The 20,860-nt window shown below is 36.3% G+C and overlaps 1 protein-coding gene across 12 annotated transcripts in view; it reads right to left on the bottom strand.

Annotated features, from left to right (window-relative positions):
• Window positions 1-20,860, bottom strand: part of CCDC171 (coiled-coil domain containing 171) — a 322,836-nt gene that overhangs the window by 64,321 nt on the left and 237,655 nt on the right. The window contains exon 25 of one of the 12 annotated variants that reach the window (XM_025431995.3): window positions 20,623-20,773. The exons of the other annotated variants lie outside the window; for them this stretch is intronic. Coding sequence (XP_025287780.3) covers window positions 20,756-20,773 — 18 coding nt within the window. The 3' untranslated portion in view covers window positions 20,623-20,755. Of the gene's footprint in view, window positions 1-20,622; window positions 20,774-20,860 lie in introns of those variants that run through there. 12 annotated transcript variants of the gene reach the window in all.

The raw sequence follows: 20,860 nt of genomic DNA, 5'->3' as shown, positions 1-20,860 counted from the left end.
ATGTCTTTCTTAAGGAAGAAAATCTCACAGTAATAACATGCTCATAGTTTTTAGTATCAAATTTTATGAGTACCTGGAATTAAAGGAAAATTATTTTCTTAATTATCAAGAAGTGACTCTTGGTAAGGTTGTTCATTACTTTTAATATTTTAGAAATGTTGGGGCACGCAGAAAATGAGAGCTGAAGGGCTGTCATTAGCAGTCTACAAATAGTAACTATGTTCCAGGCAAGATCCAGTCTAAGATCTGGATTGGGCCCAGTAGTTTGGATGTCTGGTTTCTGGTCCTGTCCACTATTAATTGTTTCACCTTGACATTTAGCAGAAAGTTGTGGAGGAAAGACCGTATCAAGATGGCCGACTGCCACACACCTCCTTGCTTTGCACACTGAATATGCATCTGTGTGTTTCCATGCATAAAAGTTGCTTAGAACACCACCAGCTGACAAAAATTTTGAGGAATTGATAAGGAATAGAAAGCAGAAGGGACCAGAAACAAAATTTTACAGAAATCCTATCCAAATCACAAGCAAAAGAACACTTCCACAAAGGAGAGACCAGGTACAGGAGGGCTTGAGGCAAAGGATAATCAGTCATGAGAAGTGGGCTTAACCTTGTGTTATTAATATCTCTGAGACTTTTTATTCTCAATAAGTTATTATTAATGATTTTCAGTGAAAGAAATATGCTTTGTAATTTTAAAAATCTTGTGTAACTTTCTGTGATAGTTGCAGCCTGGAAGTCTAATTCTGGGTCCCCACCCACACCACTCCCACATCTTTAACATGGTTAAAAGATGAGATGCATGAGGTGCCTGAGTAGCTCAGTCAGTTAAGCATCAGCCTTCAGCTAGGTCATGATACTAGGGTCCTGGGATTGAGCCCCACACTGGGCTCCCTGCTCAGCAAGAAGTCTGCTTCTCCCTCTCCCTTTGCCCCTCTTCCCCTCTTGTGTATGGGTGTGTGTGTGCATGTGCGCGTGCACACACACACACCCTTGCGCTTTCTCTAATAACTAAAGGGTGCACACACACACCCTTGCGCTTTCTCTAATAACTAAATAAAATCTTAAAAAAAAAAAAAGGTAAGACGCAGATGGTGGAAGGGCACAATTGACTGTGTCTAGTGAATCATGACACTCGTGTTTCAATCCTTCAATTAAGCAAAAGTTTTAACTGAAATTTTGGCTAAAAAATGCCCAACTTCCCTAAATTAATTAATCGATCTTTAATATATGTATGCCATGTTTTTGTATTTTAACAAATACATTTTACATTAAATATATCTTATGTTTCTAACAAAGGCTCAAAGCACATACTTTGTTTAGGAAACTATATCTCAGAACATTTTATATGCACCTATATGAATTTTTATAAATTTAGATTTTTTCTAAAAATAAATAAAAATAAAATTTTTATAACAATTCATAAATTTAGATTATTTTTAGAAAGAAAGTTGAGAATTCTAGAGATAATTTCAAACACATTTTCAAAATGCTTTCTCAATAAAACTGTTCCAATAAACAGTTTTGTAGGGATTTTTTTTTTACATACGTCACTACACCTTAATGTAAAAGAAATTATTTTGTTGGGAGGATTTTTAAATAATTTTTTAATTTGACAGCCACTTGACATCAAAGAGAGGGTCTAGGGGATCACTGGGTGGCGCAGCGGTTTAGCGCCTGCCTTTGGCCCAGGGCGCGATCCTGGAGACCCGGGATCGAATCCCACGTCGGGCTCCTGGTGCATGGAGCCTGCTTCTCCCTCTGCCTATGTCTCTGCCTCTCTCTCTCTCTGTGACTATCATAAATAAATAAAAATTAAAAAAAAAAAAAGAGAGGGTCTATAGATGTGAAATCTTCTCTTTTTGTTAAAGAAAATTGAGTAATTTATACTAAGTTCAAGAGTACCTTGAAGCACTTTGTCACAAGAAAGCAGCAACCTGAAAAGATTTTAAAGCCTGGTTTTTAAAAATACATAAATAAATATAAATAAATAAATAAATAACAAATAAAAATACATGAAGCCTCTAATTTTTATCTCACTATAAACTATTGTAATGATTACACTATGTAAAATAATTTAATCCATAAATTCCCTTAACCAAAGAGGGCACATAACAGTTCATGTTGAAATGCAAAAGAAGACGGACACCATGAGTGACGACCCTAGATCCAGAACGGCAGAGTAGAGCCTCAGGAGCCTTCACATGCAGAGACCAACCCAGCAGCCCACAGTGCCTGGCAGTATGTCCATCCTGCTTCTTTCCTTAACGTCCAGATGTAGCACCAATAATCAGAAACCTCATCTACATAAACACAGAAGCAGCAGCATCCCACTCTAGGAGATCAAACCTGTACTGCTACAGCAAATTACCAAAACTAACTGTGTAAGCAATACAATTTTAGTGTCTCACTCTCTCTATCTAGCATGGGTTAGTGAGGTGCTCTGTTCAGGGTCTCAGCAGACTGAAATTAAGGGGTTGGATGTAGCTGCAGTCTCATCTGAGACTCAGGGTCCTCTTCCAAGCTCATTCAAGTTAGTGGTAGAATTCATTTCCTGAAGGTTGGAGAATAGAGGTCTTCATTTTCTTGCTGGCTGTGAACCAGCATTACTCTCCCATCCTTAAGACTGCCCTCATGTTGTTGCTGGATTGACTCTTTCTTTCTCAATATAGCTGTTTGGTTTCTTCTAGGCCAGCAACCGAGCATCTTCCTCACTTCACTGTCTTTTAAAAGGCTCATTTGATAAGGTCAGGCCCATCCAGGATGATCCCATGTTGACTGGTCTTATCCACCCTCAAAAGGAGGTGATTAATTACGTGGTGCGTGTACACCAGGCGGCAGGATCTTGCGGGCCATTTTGGAATTCTGATGATCATAACCCAACCACACCTTACACAAAAATTACCTCAAAATTGACCACAGACTTAAATGTAAAAAACAAAACTATAAAACTTCTAGAAGAAAAATAGGAGAAAATCTTCGGCATCTTAGGACTTGGTGAAGTGTTCTTAGACATGATACTGAAAGCATAATCCATAAAAGAAAAAAATAAATAAACTGAATTTCACCAGAATTAAAAACTTTTGCTTTGCAAAATATCCTGTTACTATAATTAAAAGACAGCTACAATAGGGGAAAATATTCGCAAACCACATCTCTAATAAAGAACTAGTTTATAGAATATATTTTTTATTTTTTTATTTTTTTCCTTTTTTTAAAGATTTTATTTATTTATTAATGAGAGACACAGAGAGAGAGAGAGAGAGAGAGAGAGAGAGGGGGCAGAGACATAGGTAGAGGGAGAAGCAGGCTCCATGCAGGGAGCCTGATGTGGAACTCAATCCCTGGACTCCAGGATCATGCCCTGGGCCAAAGGCAGATGCTTAACCGCTGAGCCGCCCAGGTGTCCTGAGAATGTATTTTTTAAAAACTCTCAAAACTCAGTAGGAGAAGACAAACAGGAACTGGTAAGAATGAAAAATGGTACAACCCCTTTGAAAACTAAAAACAGTTTGGCAATTTCTTTAAAAATTAAGCATATACTTATATTTAGCCCAGAAATCACATTCCAGGGCTTTTTCTCTAGAGAAATTTTTTAAAAATTGTTTAGACAAAAATCTGTAGATAAATGTTCATAACAGCTTTATATGTTACTGCCCAAAATTGGAAACAACCAAACTGTTCTTCAGTGAACAAATGGCTAAACAAATTGTGGAACATCTACACCATGACTACTAGTATAACAATATAAAGGAAGTATTGATAGCAACTTGGATGGATCTCAAGGGCATTATGCTGGATGGAGGGGGGTAGGTTGTCAATCTCAAAAGATCATATTCTGCAAGATTTCATTTATTAATATTGACAGAATTATAGAGACAAAAAGCATTTAATGGCTACCAGGGTTTAGGGATGATGGGGGGGAGGGTGCTGAAATGTCTATAAAATGGTTAGCTGATGGAGATCTTTGTGGCGATGCAACAGTTCTATATCTTGAGTGTGGTGGTGGCTACCCAAACACACATATATGATAAACTGTCACAGAACTATACACACATACTGTACTGATGTCCATTTTCTGATTTTGATATTGTACTAAAGTTATATAGGATGTAACATTAGGAGAAACTGGATGAAGGAAACTATTTTTGCAATTTCTTGTGAATCTATCATTTAAAAAAAAGGTAAAAAAAAGCAAAGGAAAGCAAAGTACATATGCATGTCTATAGTCTGCTAATGTTTCACTAAAAAGGGGTATATATACAAATTTCATTACATATCTACACATGTTTTAGAAACAAACAGAAGAAGAATAAAACTTCTAAAAATTTTAAGTGATACCTGCTTATCTGGCAAAGGCCTAGGCTAGATTTTCTTAGATCTTAACCAGTCTTCTACCTGTAATTCCCAAAGACTGCTTTATATAGGCACATGAAAAAGACAATCTAGAATTTTGTTTATCCAATCTGAGAGGATGTCAGATACCTGCTCAGACAGGTGTCACAGTTGTGTCATAGTTGTGCCTCAGCTATTCTGGGGCCAGAGTACAGCCTGTGGCCTCAAATGAGTCCATGCAATCTGAGGGGCATATGTACCCAGATCTAGTCTCCAAAGTCAGTCCCATGTCTGCCCTAAAAGGCCAGTGAGGTGACCTACCACCCTCTCTACCACCAGGAATCATCGAATGAGTTGGGATGTAGGGGAATAAATAAAGATTTGATAAAATCTTTGCCCAAAGGTGTTCTTGCTTCCTTCATAGTTTCCATACTGTAAGGCCTGCCGGGACCCCAGTCCTAGCAACAGCAGTTACTATGTGCCAAACATCACAGCATGAGCTTTGCATACTTCTAATTCTGGAAATTACCCCATAAGACACATATTATCTCTACTTTACAGATTAGGAAACCATGGTTCAGTGATGCTGAGTACCTTATCCAAGGTCACCCAGATCATAAAGAATGGCACTGGGATTCAAATTCATGCCATTCAATTCCAAAGCCCATGCTCATTCCATGTGATGCAAATTTCCCAGGTTGCTTTAAATTTGGGGTTTAGTGTTTTATTTGGTTTGTTTGTTTTGGGCTTTCTATCATACAAAGTTTCTCAGTAAAATCAGAAGTAATCTAGGCTTTCCAAGTTTCAAAAAATGCACAGCTGGTCTATCACAACATTCATTTAACTGTCAATTCAACCCATGCTTTCTCCTCTACTGATGGAAAGGGTATAAAAGCAAAGTCCGTCTTGAATTTTGCTATGAAACCAGGATTTTTGAAGTTCTCAAATTCAATAATTATTATATCACACTGACTCTGAACAACCAATTTTTGCTTATATAATGGAAATAAATACTTATTTCAAGTAAAGTGATTTCGGGTGATATTTTCTTGAACATTTAATCCCTACTATAGAATGGGTTCAATAAACACTTGCAACAAATTAATGAATCTCCATTCTGTCCTAATATGTCACATAATTTCCACACCGCCCCCCAAAACCTCTTTGGATTCTAGAAAAATGTAATTTGAAAAAAGGCTATGAGATTGTTTTAAAGAGAAAAAAAATTAAATTAAGCTTACAAATTAAAACAAACCTTCTATTATTCATATGATAAGGTTATTTTGGAAAATGACAAAATGGAAAGACAACTTCTCGTGTGTTTAATTGACTTATATATGTAAAATGATAGTGTATTGTGCATCTTTCAGCTGCCTGATGTGAGGATCTAACATTAAGAGGACTCTAAGGGGACTCTTCTTAGAACAGGACTCTAAGAAGTTATATTTCAAAAAAAAAAAAAAAAAAAAGGAAGCTATATTTCATTTCCATCTTACCTACTACAACTAGGGAAGGCATTTATCTTGTCATATCTGAAAAGTTACCTGGCAGAAAAATGACCTTTTCTTTATGTAGAAACTAGGATTTTGGTGAACCAAGCAAGTCTTTCCCTTCTCTCTCATACGAGATGCTTTCCCATTCCTGGACAGACCACTTTTAATCCGAGTTGTCCTAAAGGGTTTTGTGCATGTACTAGAATTACTATGTTGCCTTTAGAGACTGATCTGGGCCCCTGCTATCCACTTAAGATTAGGTACTCTTATTTATTTAGTAAAGGGCTTGCTTAAAAATACTTTTAACTAAATATTTAATGTAATGTACATACAGACACTAAAATGCTTTATAGTAATGATGGTGACAATGATAAGAGTAAATGCGTCAGGTTATTAGAAGAAAAAATTTTGTCATGAATATACAACCTCCTTAGTTGAGCACAACTAAAGGCAAAACAGCATGAATTGATGCAGTATTGTACATAGTTCAGGTATACTTTTGTTGGTGTCATTTTTATAAAGGAAAAAGAGAATATCAAAGTTCATTTTCCCCTTTTTGCCATTTGAAATGGCCCTGGACCTGACTTATGCCATCAGTCAAAATTTTTACTGGCACTGCTTTGAAGGATGTAAATATAGTAGCTTTTCAGGTATGAGAAGGAGTCTCATGGGAAACCATATTCAGCAGAGTTGCAGAATACTTCTGCAGCAGATTTTTTTTTAAATGATGTTTTCTTTATATCATGTTTAGAGTCTAAACTTTTTTCTGGCCTCCACTCAACCATGGCATATACAACTTAAATGTGCCAAAAACAAGACCAATTCTCTTTCAAATATGTTATTTCCAACCAGAACTGAATCAAAGCCAATCCTGAGGCTAAATGTGGCTTCCAGACGGATGGTGATTACTGCTTTTATTATGCTAAAGGTTACAGTAAAGGAAGACCAAAGGGATAAGTAGTGACATTGGTTTCCTATAAGAATATGGAAAAGAGATCACCAAAATAATCAGAGACTGAGAAAAGTTTCTCCTGGAAACTTTTGCATGTGGACATGAGGTCATAAAAAAGAACAGTGATTTGAAAAATTCTAAAAGAAATAAGTTTCTCAGAAGGTAACTGCTAAATTAGTAATAATAATAATAATTACCTTGCTTTAGGACTTAAAATTTTAAGCAACATACCATATGTTCATCATATGGTATATTATACAATTGGCACTGGGTTTATTAATTAACAAAGATTGATAAAATTAGAGTAGTTTAGTTAGTGGCTAACATAGAATTAACTGTGGGTCATAGGAAACCACGAAGAAGCTCAACCTCATTACTTTAGCTCTCCCTCAGGAAAAAATAAATTATTATAGTTTCCACTCTTGAGCATCTACTATGTCTTGACATCATGGTAGTTTAATAATGGGGATTATTAAGCTGCTTTGGATGCTATTGAGAGAGATAAGACTCAGTGTGGAATGAGTGTACAGATAAATTTTTGGATTCAATTGTGAATGGTGTGAGCTGGTATTCAGGCAGTCTAGCTTTGTCCAAATGTCAAAACCATAGCATCTGGCACTGACATGCAGAAATGTTTATATGCACTTTTGATACCTAACAGTACAGTCCTTGGAGATCAGAGTTACTTGACTACTATTCCCTCCTTATTTTAAGTAATAGATACACCTGTGCAGCATGATTTAGACTCAACCAAAAGAAGGACATTTTCTAGCTCTCTAAATAACATACATACAAATCTGAACACGGTCTGCTTTCCATGGCAGAATGCATAATCTCTTTTAGCCTGTACTTGCAAAACAGGAAGTATTTAGCACCATTTACCTATAAAGCTTTTGAGGCTCAGAATCCATAACTGATTTTCTTAAGAGCACATTGCTGGGATCCCTGGGTAGCGCAGCGTTTTAGCGCCTGCCTTTGGCCCAGGGCGCGATCCTGGAGACCCAGGATCGAATCCCACGTCGGGCTCCCGGTGCATGGAGCCTGCTTCTCCCTCTGCCTATGTCTCTGCCTCTCTCTCTCTGTGACTATCATAAATAAATAAAAATTTAAAAAAAAAAGAGCACATTGCTAATAAGTGGCACAACTGGAAATCAGAGATCCATCTAATTCCAAACTCCTTGCTCTTTTCCCTAAAATGCACACAGTTCTGCCTCTTACAGAGGCCACTACAGAGAAAAATCTGTTCATTCATTAATGTATTCAAAAATATTTCTTAGCACTTATTATGTTCTAAGTGCTGAGGATACAGCAGTGAAAACCAAACCCTGTGCTCATGGGTCTTACATTCTAGTGAAGGACAAGTAATAGACAAATATATTTGGTCCTGTTCATTAAACGGGGTCAAGGTCAAGGCTATGAAGTATGAAGGGAGAAGGCTGGCTACTTTAGTTAGCGATGAGAGAAGGCTTCCATTGCATGACATTTAAGTAAGGCCATGAACGAATGAAGGAGCAAGCCTCATGAAGATTTGGCATAAGGCATGCCAAGTAAAGGGACCAGCAAGCTCAAAGCCTCAGACATGGGACTATGTTCTGGGTGTTCAAGTTACAGCAAAAAGGTCAGTACTGCTACATACTCAGTGAATGAAAGGCAGAATGTTAACAGAGGCAAGGACCAGATCGTGAAGAGCCCAAAGGCAAAATGAGAAGTTTGAATTTTAAGGGTGATGGGCGACCATCTAGTTTTGTTTTTTTTTTCTAGTTATATATTAAGAAAGGAATGGCACATTCTGATTCACATGTTTCTAAGGTGGGAGAATAATACATGTTTAAATTTCATATTGAAACTGAGTAAATAAAAGACTAAAAGAGCAGATTATTTCCCCTAAAAAAGCCAAATGGCTCTTATTTTTTAAAAAAAAATTTTTAGAAGATTATAAAACCAGGTTAGTGATACATTGAGGCTCTCCCCACCTTTCCACTTTCCAAAGACTACTGGCATGCGTGTGCACATTTCATGGTTCCCATATAAGTGCTTGTTTTGTTCCTCTTATGTTAGGAACGGTAACATCTGGGGTTTCTTTTTGTAACTCCTCTTCCCTGACTGCACATCCATCCTCTATCACCCAACCGTCTGTCAAGTGCAGGGCTGGACACTGAGCAGGAGTTCCATACATACTCTTTCACCTTGATTCAATTAATAACGTATTATGGGCATGGTTCTTCATTTTAGAGTTAGTGAGACTTTCAATTTCAGTAATAATGTGGACTGTACTGAGAGTGCCTATTTATCTTCTTCAAAAGATATTTGGGGCTTAACAAAGGGCACTTTATATTCCAATAATCTCTGATGTACACTTTTGGGAGACGGAACAAAGTGATAACCAGCACTTCCCGTTTGTCTGTTTCATAATCAACCTACAAAGATACAGCTGCTTTAATCAAATATGGTAGTGTAGCAAAGGCACAGCCTCATTTTAATCTTCTGGGGATTCAGTATGCAAATTTCCTTAAAGGAGTAGTGTTAATACAAAGAGAAAAGTTACAGAAATAAGTGATTTACAGGACTGGGAGCTAGTTGTTCACTACCTAGAGACTGTTGCTCAGTCCATTATTTCAAAACAAACAAGTTTTAGAGAGTGCAATTGATCTCAGCTACACTTACACATACAGAGAAAATGCATACACATATACATACAACACTGAATGCTTCACCTTTCCTCTTTTCACATAAAACTGTCAGCTATACTTATGAATCTTAGCAAAAGACATCTATAATTGGTATCTTTACATTAATTTGGACAGATGTGCTAAAAGAAGCCATTTAGCTGGAATTATTAATAATACTGTTACTATATTGAAATTTTTTCATATTCGATTTAACTAAATCGCAAACAAGTGTATCAGATTCTTATCAGAGAATCAGATTGGAGTTGTGGACCTGAATGATGAGAAACAACTCTCATGTTATAAAAAAATTATATCACTTGAGATTGTTACTATATATGCTTATATTTATAGGGTCATGATTTCATTGGAGTACATACATCTAACAAGCCAAAGGATTCTAATGAATTATTAATGATTTATTGTGTAAAATTCTGATACAATAGTCTGCTAGTTTCAGTGGAGCTAAAAATCAACACACACACACACACACAGTTTCTAGCTAGCCTGCTAATTATTACAACCAAACAAAAATTAAGGAAGGATGTCAAAATCAAATCAATTTTTTTTTTAGAGAGAGAGAGAGAGCAGGGAAGGGGGTATGGTCTCTCTCTCTCTCTAAAATAAATAAATCTTTAAAAAAAATAAAAAAATTTTAAAAAATAAATCTTTAAAAAAATATAATACACTATATGTTGATTAATTGAATTTAAATAATTTTTTAAATATTTTATTTATTTATTCATGAGAGACACACACAGAGAGGCATTGGGAGAAGCAGGCTCCATGCAGGGAGCCCAATGTGGGACTTGATCCCAGATCCTGGGATCATGCCCTGAGCCAAAGGCAGACACTCAACCACTGAGCCACCCAGGCATCCTGAATTTAAATAAAATTTTTTTTAATTTAAATAAGGAAATTTTGGTGTGTTCAATATAATGAAATACTTAAAATGAGTATTCTTGTATGTACTATGTTTTTGATAACAAAAGTGATATATATATACAACATACGTATAAGATTTGATGTGTCAATGATTTTTTAGAAGTTTTCTAGCTTGTGTTGTTAGATTTACATGTAAATTTCTTCTTAAACTCTCATTTGGCAAGTCTGAAGATTTAAGGTAATTATTCAGATTGGTATAAATCTATAATCAGAGAAATTTGATGGACATGACTATTTTGTACAGCAAGTGTTTTACATGCAATCTAAGTGGACATTCATGCTAGCATTAGTAAACTGGTAACTTCTGTATTAACAAATTCTTTCACGAACGTCTTACCTGTGATCATTTGTTTCTTAGTCATGGATTTTAACACCCAGAATCCACTGCCCATGGTATACTACCATAAAGACATAATAAGAAAAATATCTGTAATTGTCCCTGATTTACTCTTTATCAGTCATGGTTGTATCTATTGCTCAATGCTAACAAGAAATCATCTAACTTCTTAATTTGCAGTAATTATAAACTTGGTAATAACCCAAAACTTTCAAAGAATTCCCTTTCACTTCATGAAGAATGTAACATTCCTCAACTCTCGGTAATAAAAATCATGACTCGGGCACCTGGGTAGCTCAGTCAGGTAAGTGTCTGACTCTTGATTTTAGCTCAGGTTGTGATCTCAGAATCATGAGATTGAGCCTCATGCTGGGCGTCATGCTTTTTTTTTTAATTTTTTAAAAAGATTGTATTTATTTATTTATTCATTCATTCATTCATTCATTCATTCATGAGAGACATGGAGAGAGAGAGAGGCAAAGACAGAGGCAGAGGGAGAAGCAGGCTCCATGCAGGGAGCCTGACGTGGGATTCAATCCTGGGTCTCCAGGATCATGCCCTGGGCTGAAGGTGGTGCTAAACCGCTGAGCCACCCAGGCTGCTGGGAGCCATGCTTAAGATTCTCTCCCTTTCTCCCTCTCTGCTGCACCCCCACCCCGCACTACCTCTTTCTCTCTAAAAATTAACAACAACAATAATAATAATGACTGCTATCTTTTGGTGGCTTTGCATAAGACGCTGTACTAAATGTCTCACAAACATTATATTTTCCTCTTTTGTCTTATGACATAATACATGTACAAGTTTAAACTGCATGTTTTAATTTTATCATTTCCTTCTCAATTTTAGGAAGATTAAAAACATGGAGTTTCTTCCTTTAGCCTTCAAATTTTCTGGGTAAATCATTCCACAAGATAACATTCAACCAAAGATCTAAGGCTTGAGGACCATTTTAATCCTTATTAGCAAATATAGAATATGTGCCTCGTTTAAATATATCACGTATACCACTTAGGCTTCAATGTTGGTTTGCGAAGCCCCCACCACATGAATAGAACCTACTTCAAGGATTTGTTTTCAATATGCTTTTTTTTTAAGTAAGCTCCATGCCCAGCATGAAGCCTAATGTGGGACATGAACTCACAACCCTGAGATCAAGACCTGAGCTGAGATCAAGAGTCAGATGTTCAATTGATGGGGCCACTCTGGTTCTCCTATGTCCTCCTTTCAATTCTCATGAGGTTACACCAAGTCAGGTTCATGTTAGTTAATATGTACTATAAAATATACTCTAAACAAAATACTGCCCTGCAACACCTGAAGTAGGATCAGATATCCCCCAGACAAAAGGGGCAAGTGTGAGTTAAGTAGCCCTCACTCAGAAAAGGGGTGAAAATGTTTAGCATTTCATGTTTTCCTCACGAGTTACTTCTGAAGTTAGTCTGCCTCCCAAAAGTAATGCCTCTTTTTAGTACACATGATGAGACTTGTGGCCGTTAGGGGGCGGTGAGGGGGGAGGCAGTACTACTACTGTTACTAGAAGGTTCTGAAACTGAACAAAAAGCATTTAAAGCTCCAAAATTACTCACCCTACATTTCATTGGTTACTTAAATTACAGCATTTATGCAACCTCAAATAAAACATTTCTTAACACTGTGATTCTGATAACTCCAAGTTTAACTTAGTGCGGAGACAAAGATTACCATAATTTGAAAAGATTTAGGATCACTTTCAGTTCTTTTTCAATTCAACTCGCACCCCCTCTCTTCACACACACACACACACACACACACACACTTCAAAGTAATAACAGTCTGTTTAATAAAACTTAAGGCATCTGTGGAATTATTACCAGAAATTACTTTTGTACCTAGTTTTAGACTGAATGATTCACTGCATTTCCCTTAATCCTTAAGTTGCATATTCATTGCTGTATTTTCCTCTAAGTGCCGTCACTTAAATTGTCATGTAAAATAGGGCAAATCAGGGTCAGTTTATATAAGCGGCATCAATCTGAAGAACTTCATCAGTCTTTATTTCGAGGCATTATGCAAAGAAAACTGACATTAAGAGAGCCTTAACTGACAGCAAATGAAATCAATCAGCAAATCACTAAGCCATAATAAACTCACTCAATTTGTAGATAACCCTTCCCTTTCCAGGTCCTCACCTAGGCAGTCCATCAAACACTGTTTTTTGTCCAAGTAGCTAAAATGAATAGCAATTCTGTGGCAGCACTTGAAAGTTCAAGCGCTCACAGGCTTCGGTCTCTCAATAATAAGTATTAAAAGGTATTATCTGGTAAGGTTATACTTAAATAGGCTTCAAAAATGAGAAAAGAAAGATATTGAAAGGGTCAAGTTTGGGATTCAATTTTTGCCTCTTAACATTAATGACAAAGAAATTATATTCGTATCACTTTGCAGTTTTTTTGCCTTGAGCTACCTAGTGTTGAATACTGTAACCAAAAAAATAATAATTTTTAAAAGCTCTGTACTTTCATGTTTTGTGTTTTTGTTTGTTTTTGACTAAATGTGCCTGAAACATTTCACACGCAGGCAAATACTGTCATTTCAGAGATGGAATTTGAAGTCCCTCTAAAAAAATAAATGGTTGTAAATAAAGGCCACAGAGTTAGAGGAAAATATGAGAACAGCAGTAATTCCTTAATTACTTTGTGTAATAATTTCTCAAATGGAAGTATATTCAAAGTGTTTACCATGGCTTTATACTGAAATGAGGCAACACTAAAATTGTGAACACCCTGTTCTGCTACTAAAGTGAAAACTGCATCAAATAAATCATCAGTCAAAAACCTCAAGAGCAGAAACCCTAAAACATTCCTTGATGTACTGAAGTCACTTGTTCTGCCTCCAGGCCTGTCTACAGTTCCCTCCCCTATGGTTTATACAGCACAGTACCATGCAAAAAGCATCCTTGCATGCATATTTTCCCATCTGATTCCACCACCACCTCCCCAACACCCTGTCCTGTGAAAGAAAGTAGTAAAAGCTGCACCTCCTGCACCTGCAGAGGAAATGAGAACTCAACCCTGAACCTGCAGTCAGGACTTGAATCCAGGCGTTCGGACTGTCACACGGTCTTTCTCCAATAGTATGCTGCTCGTCTTTTCCCCACACAAACAGAATTATCTTACCTCTTCCAAATGCTAGGCTCTTAACAAAGTAATTCCCATTCTGATCGACACCATGTTTCCAGCAAACTCAGATGCACTGAAATCTGCAGATTCATTGTTGTCAGTTTCCCTATAATCCGACTGCATTGCTTGTTTTTAGAAGGACAAAAATCTCCATCTGAAATTGAAACCTAAGCAAGCTCATACCTGATCAATGAACGTTTGTATGCCAAATATTCAAAGGCATACAATTTTAATCTTCAAACCTCTTTCATATCCGTCATGACCTTCACGACTGCCCCAAGATGCAACTGGACAGGTATCATCACCTCTTTGTTCCAGGCGAGAAGCTGATGCACCCGAAGAGCTGAGGGCCCAGAGCCCCCCAGAAAATAGTGATTCTGGCCTAGAATTCCAGTAGCACTTCCAGCCTATTCATCCTTCACAAGATAGGACAACTGTGTAATCCTTGCAAAAAAACACAACTGGATAAAATAATGACAATTCCTGATAACTGTGCAATTTGAATCTACTACGGAGGAAGTATTTCATCTATTCTATGGCTGGCTCTGTTACTTTGGAGTAAAGCTGCATAACCGCTTCAAACTCCTGGGATATGGACTCTATGATTTTATCTTCTCCCTAAATATTCTTCCTTAGAATAAACAAAGGAAGAAATTATTAAAAACAAAACTGGAAAAAATGACTTTATGAATCATGCCTAGTTTGTAAAGAATTCCTATCAGATTTTACTTAACGTCCGTTCAGATTACTGATACCAGATCATTCCCAGAGGGACTAATTCATATTTTTAGCTGAGTTAAGGAGTAAGGATTTAGGAGATTCGCAATATGAGATTCTATGTAACAGAAGCTTTATACAGATGTATTTCCTTGTCCTCACATGTCATCCTGTCATTTTCAAAAGGCAATGATGAAAGTCCCAACACCAACCAAAAAAACTCTGTTGTTTCAACTACCACCAATCTGAAATAAAACCCATGATGGAAGATGTAAAATATCTCAACTGCTAAATATTTTAAAAAGAACTTTTTATAATTCCTAGCTTTTTTTTTTTTTTTTTTTTGAGAGAGAGAGCAGGAGGGGCAAAGGGAGAGAGAGTCTTCAAGTAGACTCCATGTTGAGCGTGGAGCCTGATAACAGTTCAATACCACAACCCTGAGATCATGACCTAAGCTGAAATCAAGAGTTGGATGCTTAACCAACTAAGCCACCCAGGCACCCCCATAATCCTTAGCTTTAAAAGATATTTTTTAGAAACCTTAGCCATTAGTACCCGAGCTATGTTTTAACAATAAATATTTTTAAAATATCTCTTTTTACAATAAGTCTTTTAAAAAATAAAGTATAAGGATGAAGAAAAGAATGGTAGTATGTATCACCTAGTAAAACATCTGGACCAATAAAAGGTATAATTTGACATTGTTACTCTCAATATTCTGCCCTAGAATTCTGATTGATGTGTTCCCCTCCCCCACTCCACTACCACCCTTACAGCACCCAAAACCAAGTGCAAATCAAATAAGCAGAAGAAGAGAAGAAAGGAAGAAGGGAGAGAAGAAAGCTGAGAAGACAAGCAGTGATATCAAACTGCTCTAGTAATGATGGACATGCTAGATTTTCTTGGTCATCAAGAATCATAGAAGATACAGATCAAGGACCATGAGGCCTGATTTACAATGACTAACAACCAATAAGTTTAAATGCAAAGCAGAATTCTACTTTTTTTTTTTTTTTTTAGAGAAAATGTGTGTGCGCACAAGCAGGGAGGGGAAGAGAGAGAGAGAGGAGAAAGAGAGAGAGAGTCTTAAGCAGGCTCCACACTGGGATCTCCATCTTAAAACCCTGAGATCATGACCTGAAATCACAGGCTGAAATCATGAGTCAGACACTTAACTGACTGAACCACCCAGGTGCGCCCAGAATTCTAAACTTTTAACTAGCAAATAACAAAAATGTTTTTCTGACAACTCACCTCAGACAATTTTTTGACAACTACCTCAGAAAACGCCATTTACTCTTCCTGGTGTCAACAGAAAAAGTAAACACACTAATTCTTACACTCATCCTCAAGTCAGGCCTCAAATCTACGTCATTCAGAGGCCTCATTGGCACAACTTATATTCTGTGGAACTATATACAACAGCCCTCAAGCATAGGTGATGCAAAGGATGGCATTTTTCATCAAAATGCATTTCTTCTCACAAGAACTATATTATTTTTCCAGTTAATTGTCTTTCCCTAACAAACAGCTCTGCTCTTCCCTGGACAGTACCTTCTAAATTTTGAAGAAGGTAGCATTCCAACACTCTATTTGATCTCACAACCTAAGTCTAAAATCATTTTATGTTTTTTAATTTAAAAGATACTTTGATTTTAGAATTTAAAGAGAGTTGCACAAACTCTTAAAAACTTTAGACGACCTCAAAATCTTTTTGATACCTTATTACTAAAATGATCCTGCTTACCAAAAGATCAGATTTCTAATAATATCAAACATTCAAAGCAGTGTTATGCACCCCAGTAATAAATGAAAAACAGTATCTGTGAAACAAACAGCAGTCACACAATGTATTCCCCTTACTGAGTGAACCCTGGCAACTCTGTAAGTTAAGAACCTTCCAAGAATGGTTATCTAAAAATCAGGGAAGATCTAAATTATAAAAAGCAAGTAACACTTCCCTTTAGTCATGGAAAATAAAGACCCATACTTTAAGGAGGAAACCAGAGGGCTAAGAGAAGTCATTTCAGAGTAAACTGGAAGTCTCTTCCAGGGACAACTGCGGAATGTGTATCAAAGCCTTAGAATGTACATAACCTTAAATGAAACCACTCCACTCATTTATCCTAAAGAATAATGCAACAGTGAACAAAATAAGGCAACAGTGAACAAAACAGTGAAGGGTTCCTGTCCCTGGGCAGCTAGAAGACACCAAGTGTTTACAATGTACCTGTCACTGTCTGAGCACTTTAGATGTGTTAATCCATTGAATTATCACCCCAACATGATAAGTTAGAGACTTTTGTGATCTCCATTTCACAGATGAAGAGGCTGAAATATACAGTCTAAGTAACTTTCCCAGTTAGCTTCTTTTGGATTTCTATTCTCTCCACTATTTCCTCACAAGTGAAATTGTATTCTACAGACACACCCTACCTTTATTCTTTGCCCCTCTTGACCATCGTAAAGCACACACACACGCACACACATAGCCATAATTTACAAAAGGCAGAAAGGTATGATTAAAAGCATGAATGGACCCTATTCACTGAATATGTAACATTTAGGAATTTACTGCATCTCTATAAATTTTAGCTCCTTCCTTTATAAAATAGATAAAATCAGGGCACCTATTCAAATGGCTGTTGCAGGCATGGAGTGGAATAGTAAATGTAAAGTGCTTAGCATAGTAACGGGTTCAGAATAAGTACTTAACAAATGTTAAGTACTTTTCCCATGCTGGAAAAGACCGACAGAATATTGGCAATATTCTTTGTTGTTATTGAATTAGGGTAGACATACAAACATTATATGCCTAATAACTGCCAGATATTAAATGTATTGCATATCCTAATTACTGTGGGAAAAACAATTCAAAGTATAAGATCATGAGTAACAGGTACTATCTCTATAAAATATGGGCAGAATATTTCTTATGACAAAGTCCTCAGCGTTCATATTGTACCAGACTTTTCAGCTAAAGCTAACTTGTCTAATCCAGGTATTTTCATTTTTTTCTAGTAGACTGATATGCCAGTTTTGATACACGATTATTTGGGAGATAAAAGCACAGGTAATAATAGATCTGGTCCTGCCATAGGAGCTTAGACAAAGGGTTTCATTGGAGACCTGGCCTCAAAGGAACATCAGGTAACCTGGATAAGTAAATGAGGAGCTAATGATGATCTTAATCAAAAATTATTTAAAGCTTTTGAAGAAACAAGAAACAAGGAAGCATAAAAGAACCAAATGGAAAGATACAGAGAAAAAGACCCTAAATAACCATTCCGCAAAATAAACTACACACACACACACACACACACACACACCCTTAAAACGAAAACAAGCTTCTGTTGCTAACTTCATCTTTACAAGGGTCCCATAATTGCTGTAATCATGACAGCCACCATAAATTGCCTGCTTTCTTTGTGGTGGGCACTGTGTTCTCTACTTTACATGCCTTCCCTCATTCAAGTTCTACTACAAGCCTGAGAAATTGGTAGGACTTCACTTTTTTTTTTTTTTTTTTTCAGCAAATTGAGGCTAAAAGCTAGCAGATCTTAGAGACTAGATTTTTCTGAACTGAATTTTCTCCTGTAGGAGAGCATCAGTCACATGCTCTTCTGGGTCTGGAGAGAAAGGGTAATCCTCTTCGCCATTCATTCATGCTCACTGTTCTTCCTTCCATCCAGGGTTATACCTGTAACAAAGCTTCCCATGCTGGAAAAGACCGACAGCGACAGCTCCCACTGCTCCAAATAATGGCAGCACAGGCTTGCCAAATGGTCATACACCACCACATCCTCCACAGTGATCCTCTCTTCAACATAATCAAAGAGCGTGCACTCTCTAAACAGTTCATTTCATCAGCACAGACTACAAAGCTAAACACATACTGAATTCCTAAATATGCAGTCCCACTTAGCATAAATATACATATTTATATACTGCAAAAGGTGAAAAGTAGCAAACACTCCATAATATTAGCCTGTCCCATGGAAACAAAATTTTTTATCTGTGAATTTGTCCATGAGATAGCATAAACTATGACCCACGTCTTACACAGAGGCATGATGTATATTTCATAAATGGAAGGAAAACCCCACTATATATTTCAAAAGCTGTATGCTTACCATTTAACAAAAGTGTCTAGATTTTCATCTAATATCAGATTTTACCAGTTTAGGCTTTGCAGTTAAACACACCTATGCTTGAATTCAGGCTCTGGGCCCTGCCACTTACTTGCTGTTGATCTGTTATAGGAACTTCTCCCTCTGCCTGTGTCTCTGCCTCTCTCTCTCTCTCTCTCTCTCTCTCTGTGTGACTATCATAAATAAATAAAAATTAAAAAATAAATAAATAAAAAAAATAAAATGGAAATGAAGCCATCATTTGACATAGAACGCCATATTTGACAGATCCATTGTGAAAAGTAAACAATACGATGTATTTAAGAAAGCAAGCATGATACCTAGTCCATAGTAAGTACTCACTGAAATGATAGCTACTCATAGTAAAATGAAGATCATCAATACTACAGAGCCTTTCTTCTCAAAGTACTCCAAAGCATATTACCAATTCTGTGTGTGCCTGTGTGTCTGTCTGTGTCTGTGTAAAAAACACTGTTATGGTCCAAATCACGTGTTCTTCTCTGCATGGAATAATCAACTACAATATCCATAACTAATCCGCAATGTACACCACGACATGTCAGTGCAAAAATGTGCCCAAGTGTTTAGATATTGGCGATGTGCATAAGCATTTTTATTAGAACTTGGAAAAGATAGTAGTTTGAAATAGGGGTCTCTACATTTCCTTCTTGCTATTCACTGATGTCGGAACCATAGAGAGTTTGTGCTTTTCCTCCAAAATATGGCAGTGTGAGGATCAGTCTCTTTCCAAATCACCCAAATCTACAGTTTGAGGGAAGTCATTATTTGCAAATTATGACAAGTACTTAAGCCCTCTGAGATTCTGAATCAAGATAGCCAAGTAAAGGATTACTTTACAGCCACTAGAAAAATTTCAAATCATATTGTATTTGTGGTTACAATGTATTCATAAATAATGATAAGCAAATTTAAAATGTACATCTTAATCTCGTACTAAATGATAGTATAGTATTTTAGCCTGTAACTGAAAATAAAAATATTTTATGCTTAGTTTTAAATCACATATATATTTAAAATATATTGTTGGACAATCTAATGAGAGAAATGAGTATTCTTCTTTGTAGAGCATTAATTTGGGTACTAACAGCAAATTAAATTAGAGTATGGAGCATGTAAAAAAAATTAACATAGCCCCACTTGGACTGACATTAATTTTTATACAAAATTAAAATTTCACAGCGTTATAAACTAAAGAATGATAAAGTTTATTTTAAACCTCAAAATGTGAAACAGAAACTGAGTTTTAAGAGATATTTATCTTTCAGATACACTGAAACATCTAGATTGCTACTGAACAACAACAAGCTCTGTTGAAATATTGGGCTTCCTACAGTTTACATGTTGATAGGTTTCTCTAATAAAGGCATTGGGCATTAAAAGGTGAATAAAGTACATATCAAATTTTGTTTTGTCCAATTAAAAAAACATGTCCTAACCTGAAGGAAGAAATGCTCATTGTAACACAGGAGTCGCCTCAATCAGAAAGAGATCTGCAGCATCTAAAATGAGTATGTTTTTGAAAATATTTTCTTTGTTAGGTTTATTTTAAAGTTACTTGGGGTTTCATGATTTGGGGCTTTGAGTTTTATAAAGGAAATAACCTGGTCTGCACATACTATGTTGTTCATTAAAACTAAAAATGAAGGAGTAAATAAATGCTCTTTAATGCAAAGTACAGTACAGTACCACATTTGCTTAAAGTACACTGCCACATAAGAAATGTTGGCTCCACTTTGGAATTAACATTAAAAATTTTCAAATATGTCTCTTGATAGTTTTATCGAAAAGTGATTTATTTTAAAACAAGAAGAGAAAAAAAAAAAAACAAGAAGAGCTACAAATTGAGGCCAGCTTAAGAAGATAACAGCCTAGTGTCTTATTGTCCTCTGCTGACAGGAAAGCATGTTCTTTACATACTGTACTTAGCTATAAAACACATATTTTTCCTCAGTAAAAAATCTTTTTCTGGATTATTTCATAGGCCAGTTTGAGGCTGTAAAGAAAAGAAAAACCATTTATTTGTGAAATAGTGTTCCATGGTAGAAGAGAAATTAAGAAAAATTATTTGTATCTCCTTTAA

This window comes from Canis lupus, chromosome 11, assembly GCF_003254725.2.
Source record: "Canis lupus dingo isolate Sandy chromosome 11, ASM325472v2, whole genome shotgun sequence".
Taxonomy (NCBI): Eukaryota; Metazoa; Chordata; class Mammalia; order Carnivora; family Canidae; genus Canis; species Canis lupus.
This window is presented reverse-complemented; position numbering and strand designations above follow the sequence as displayed.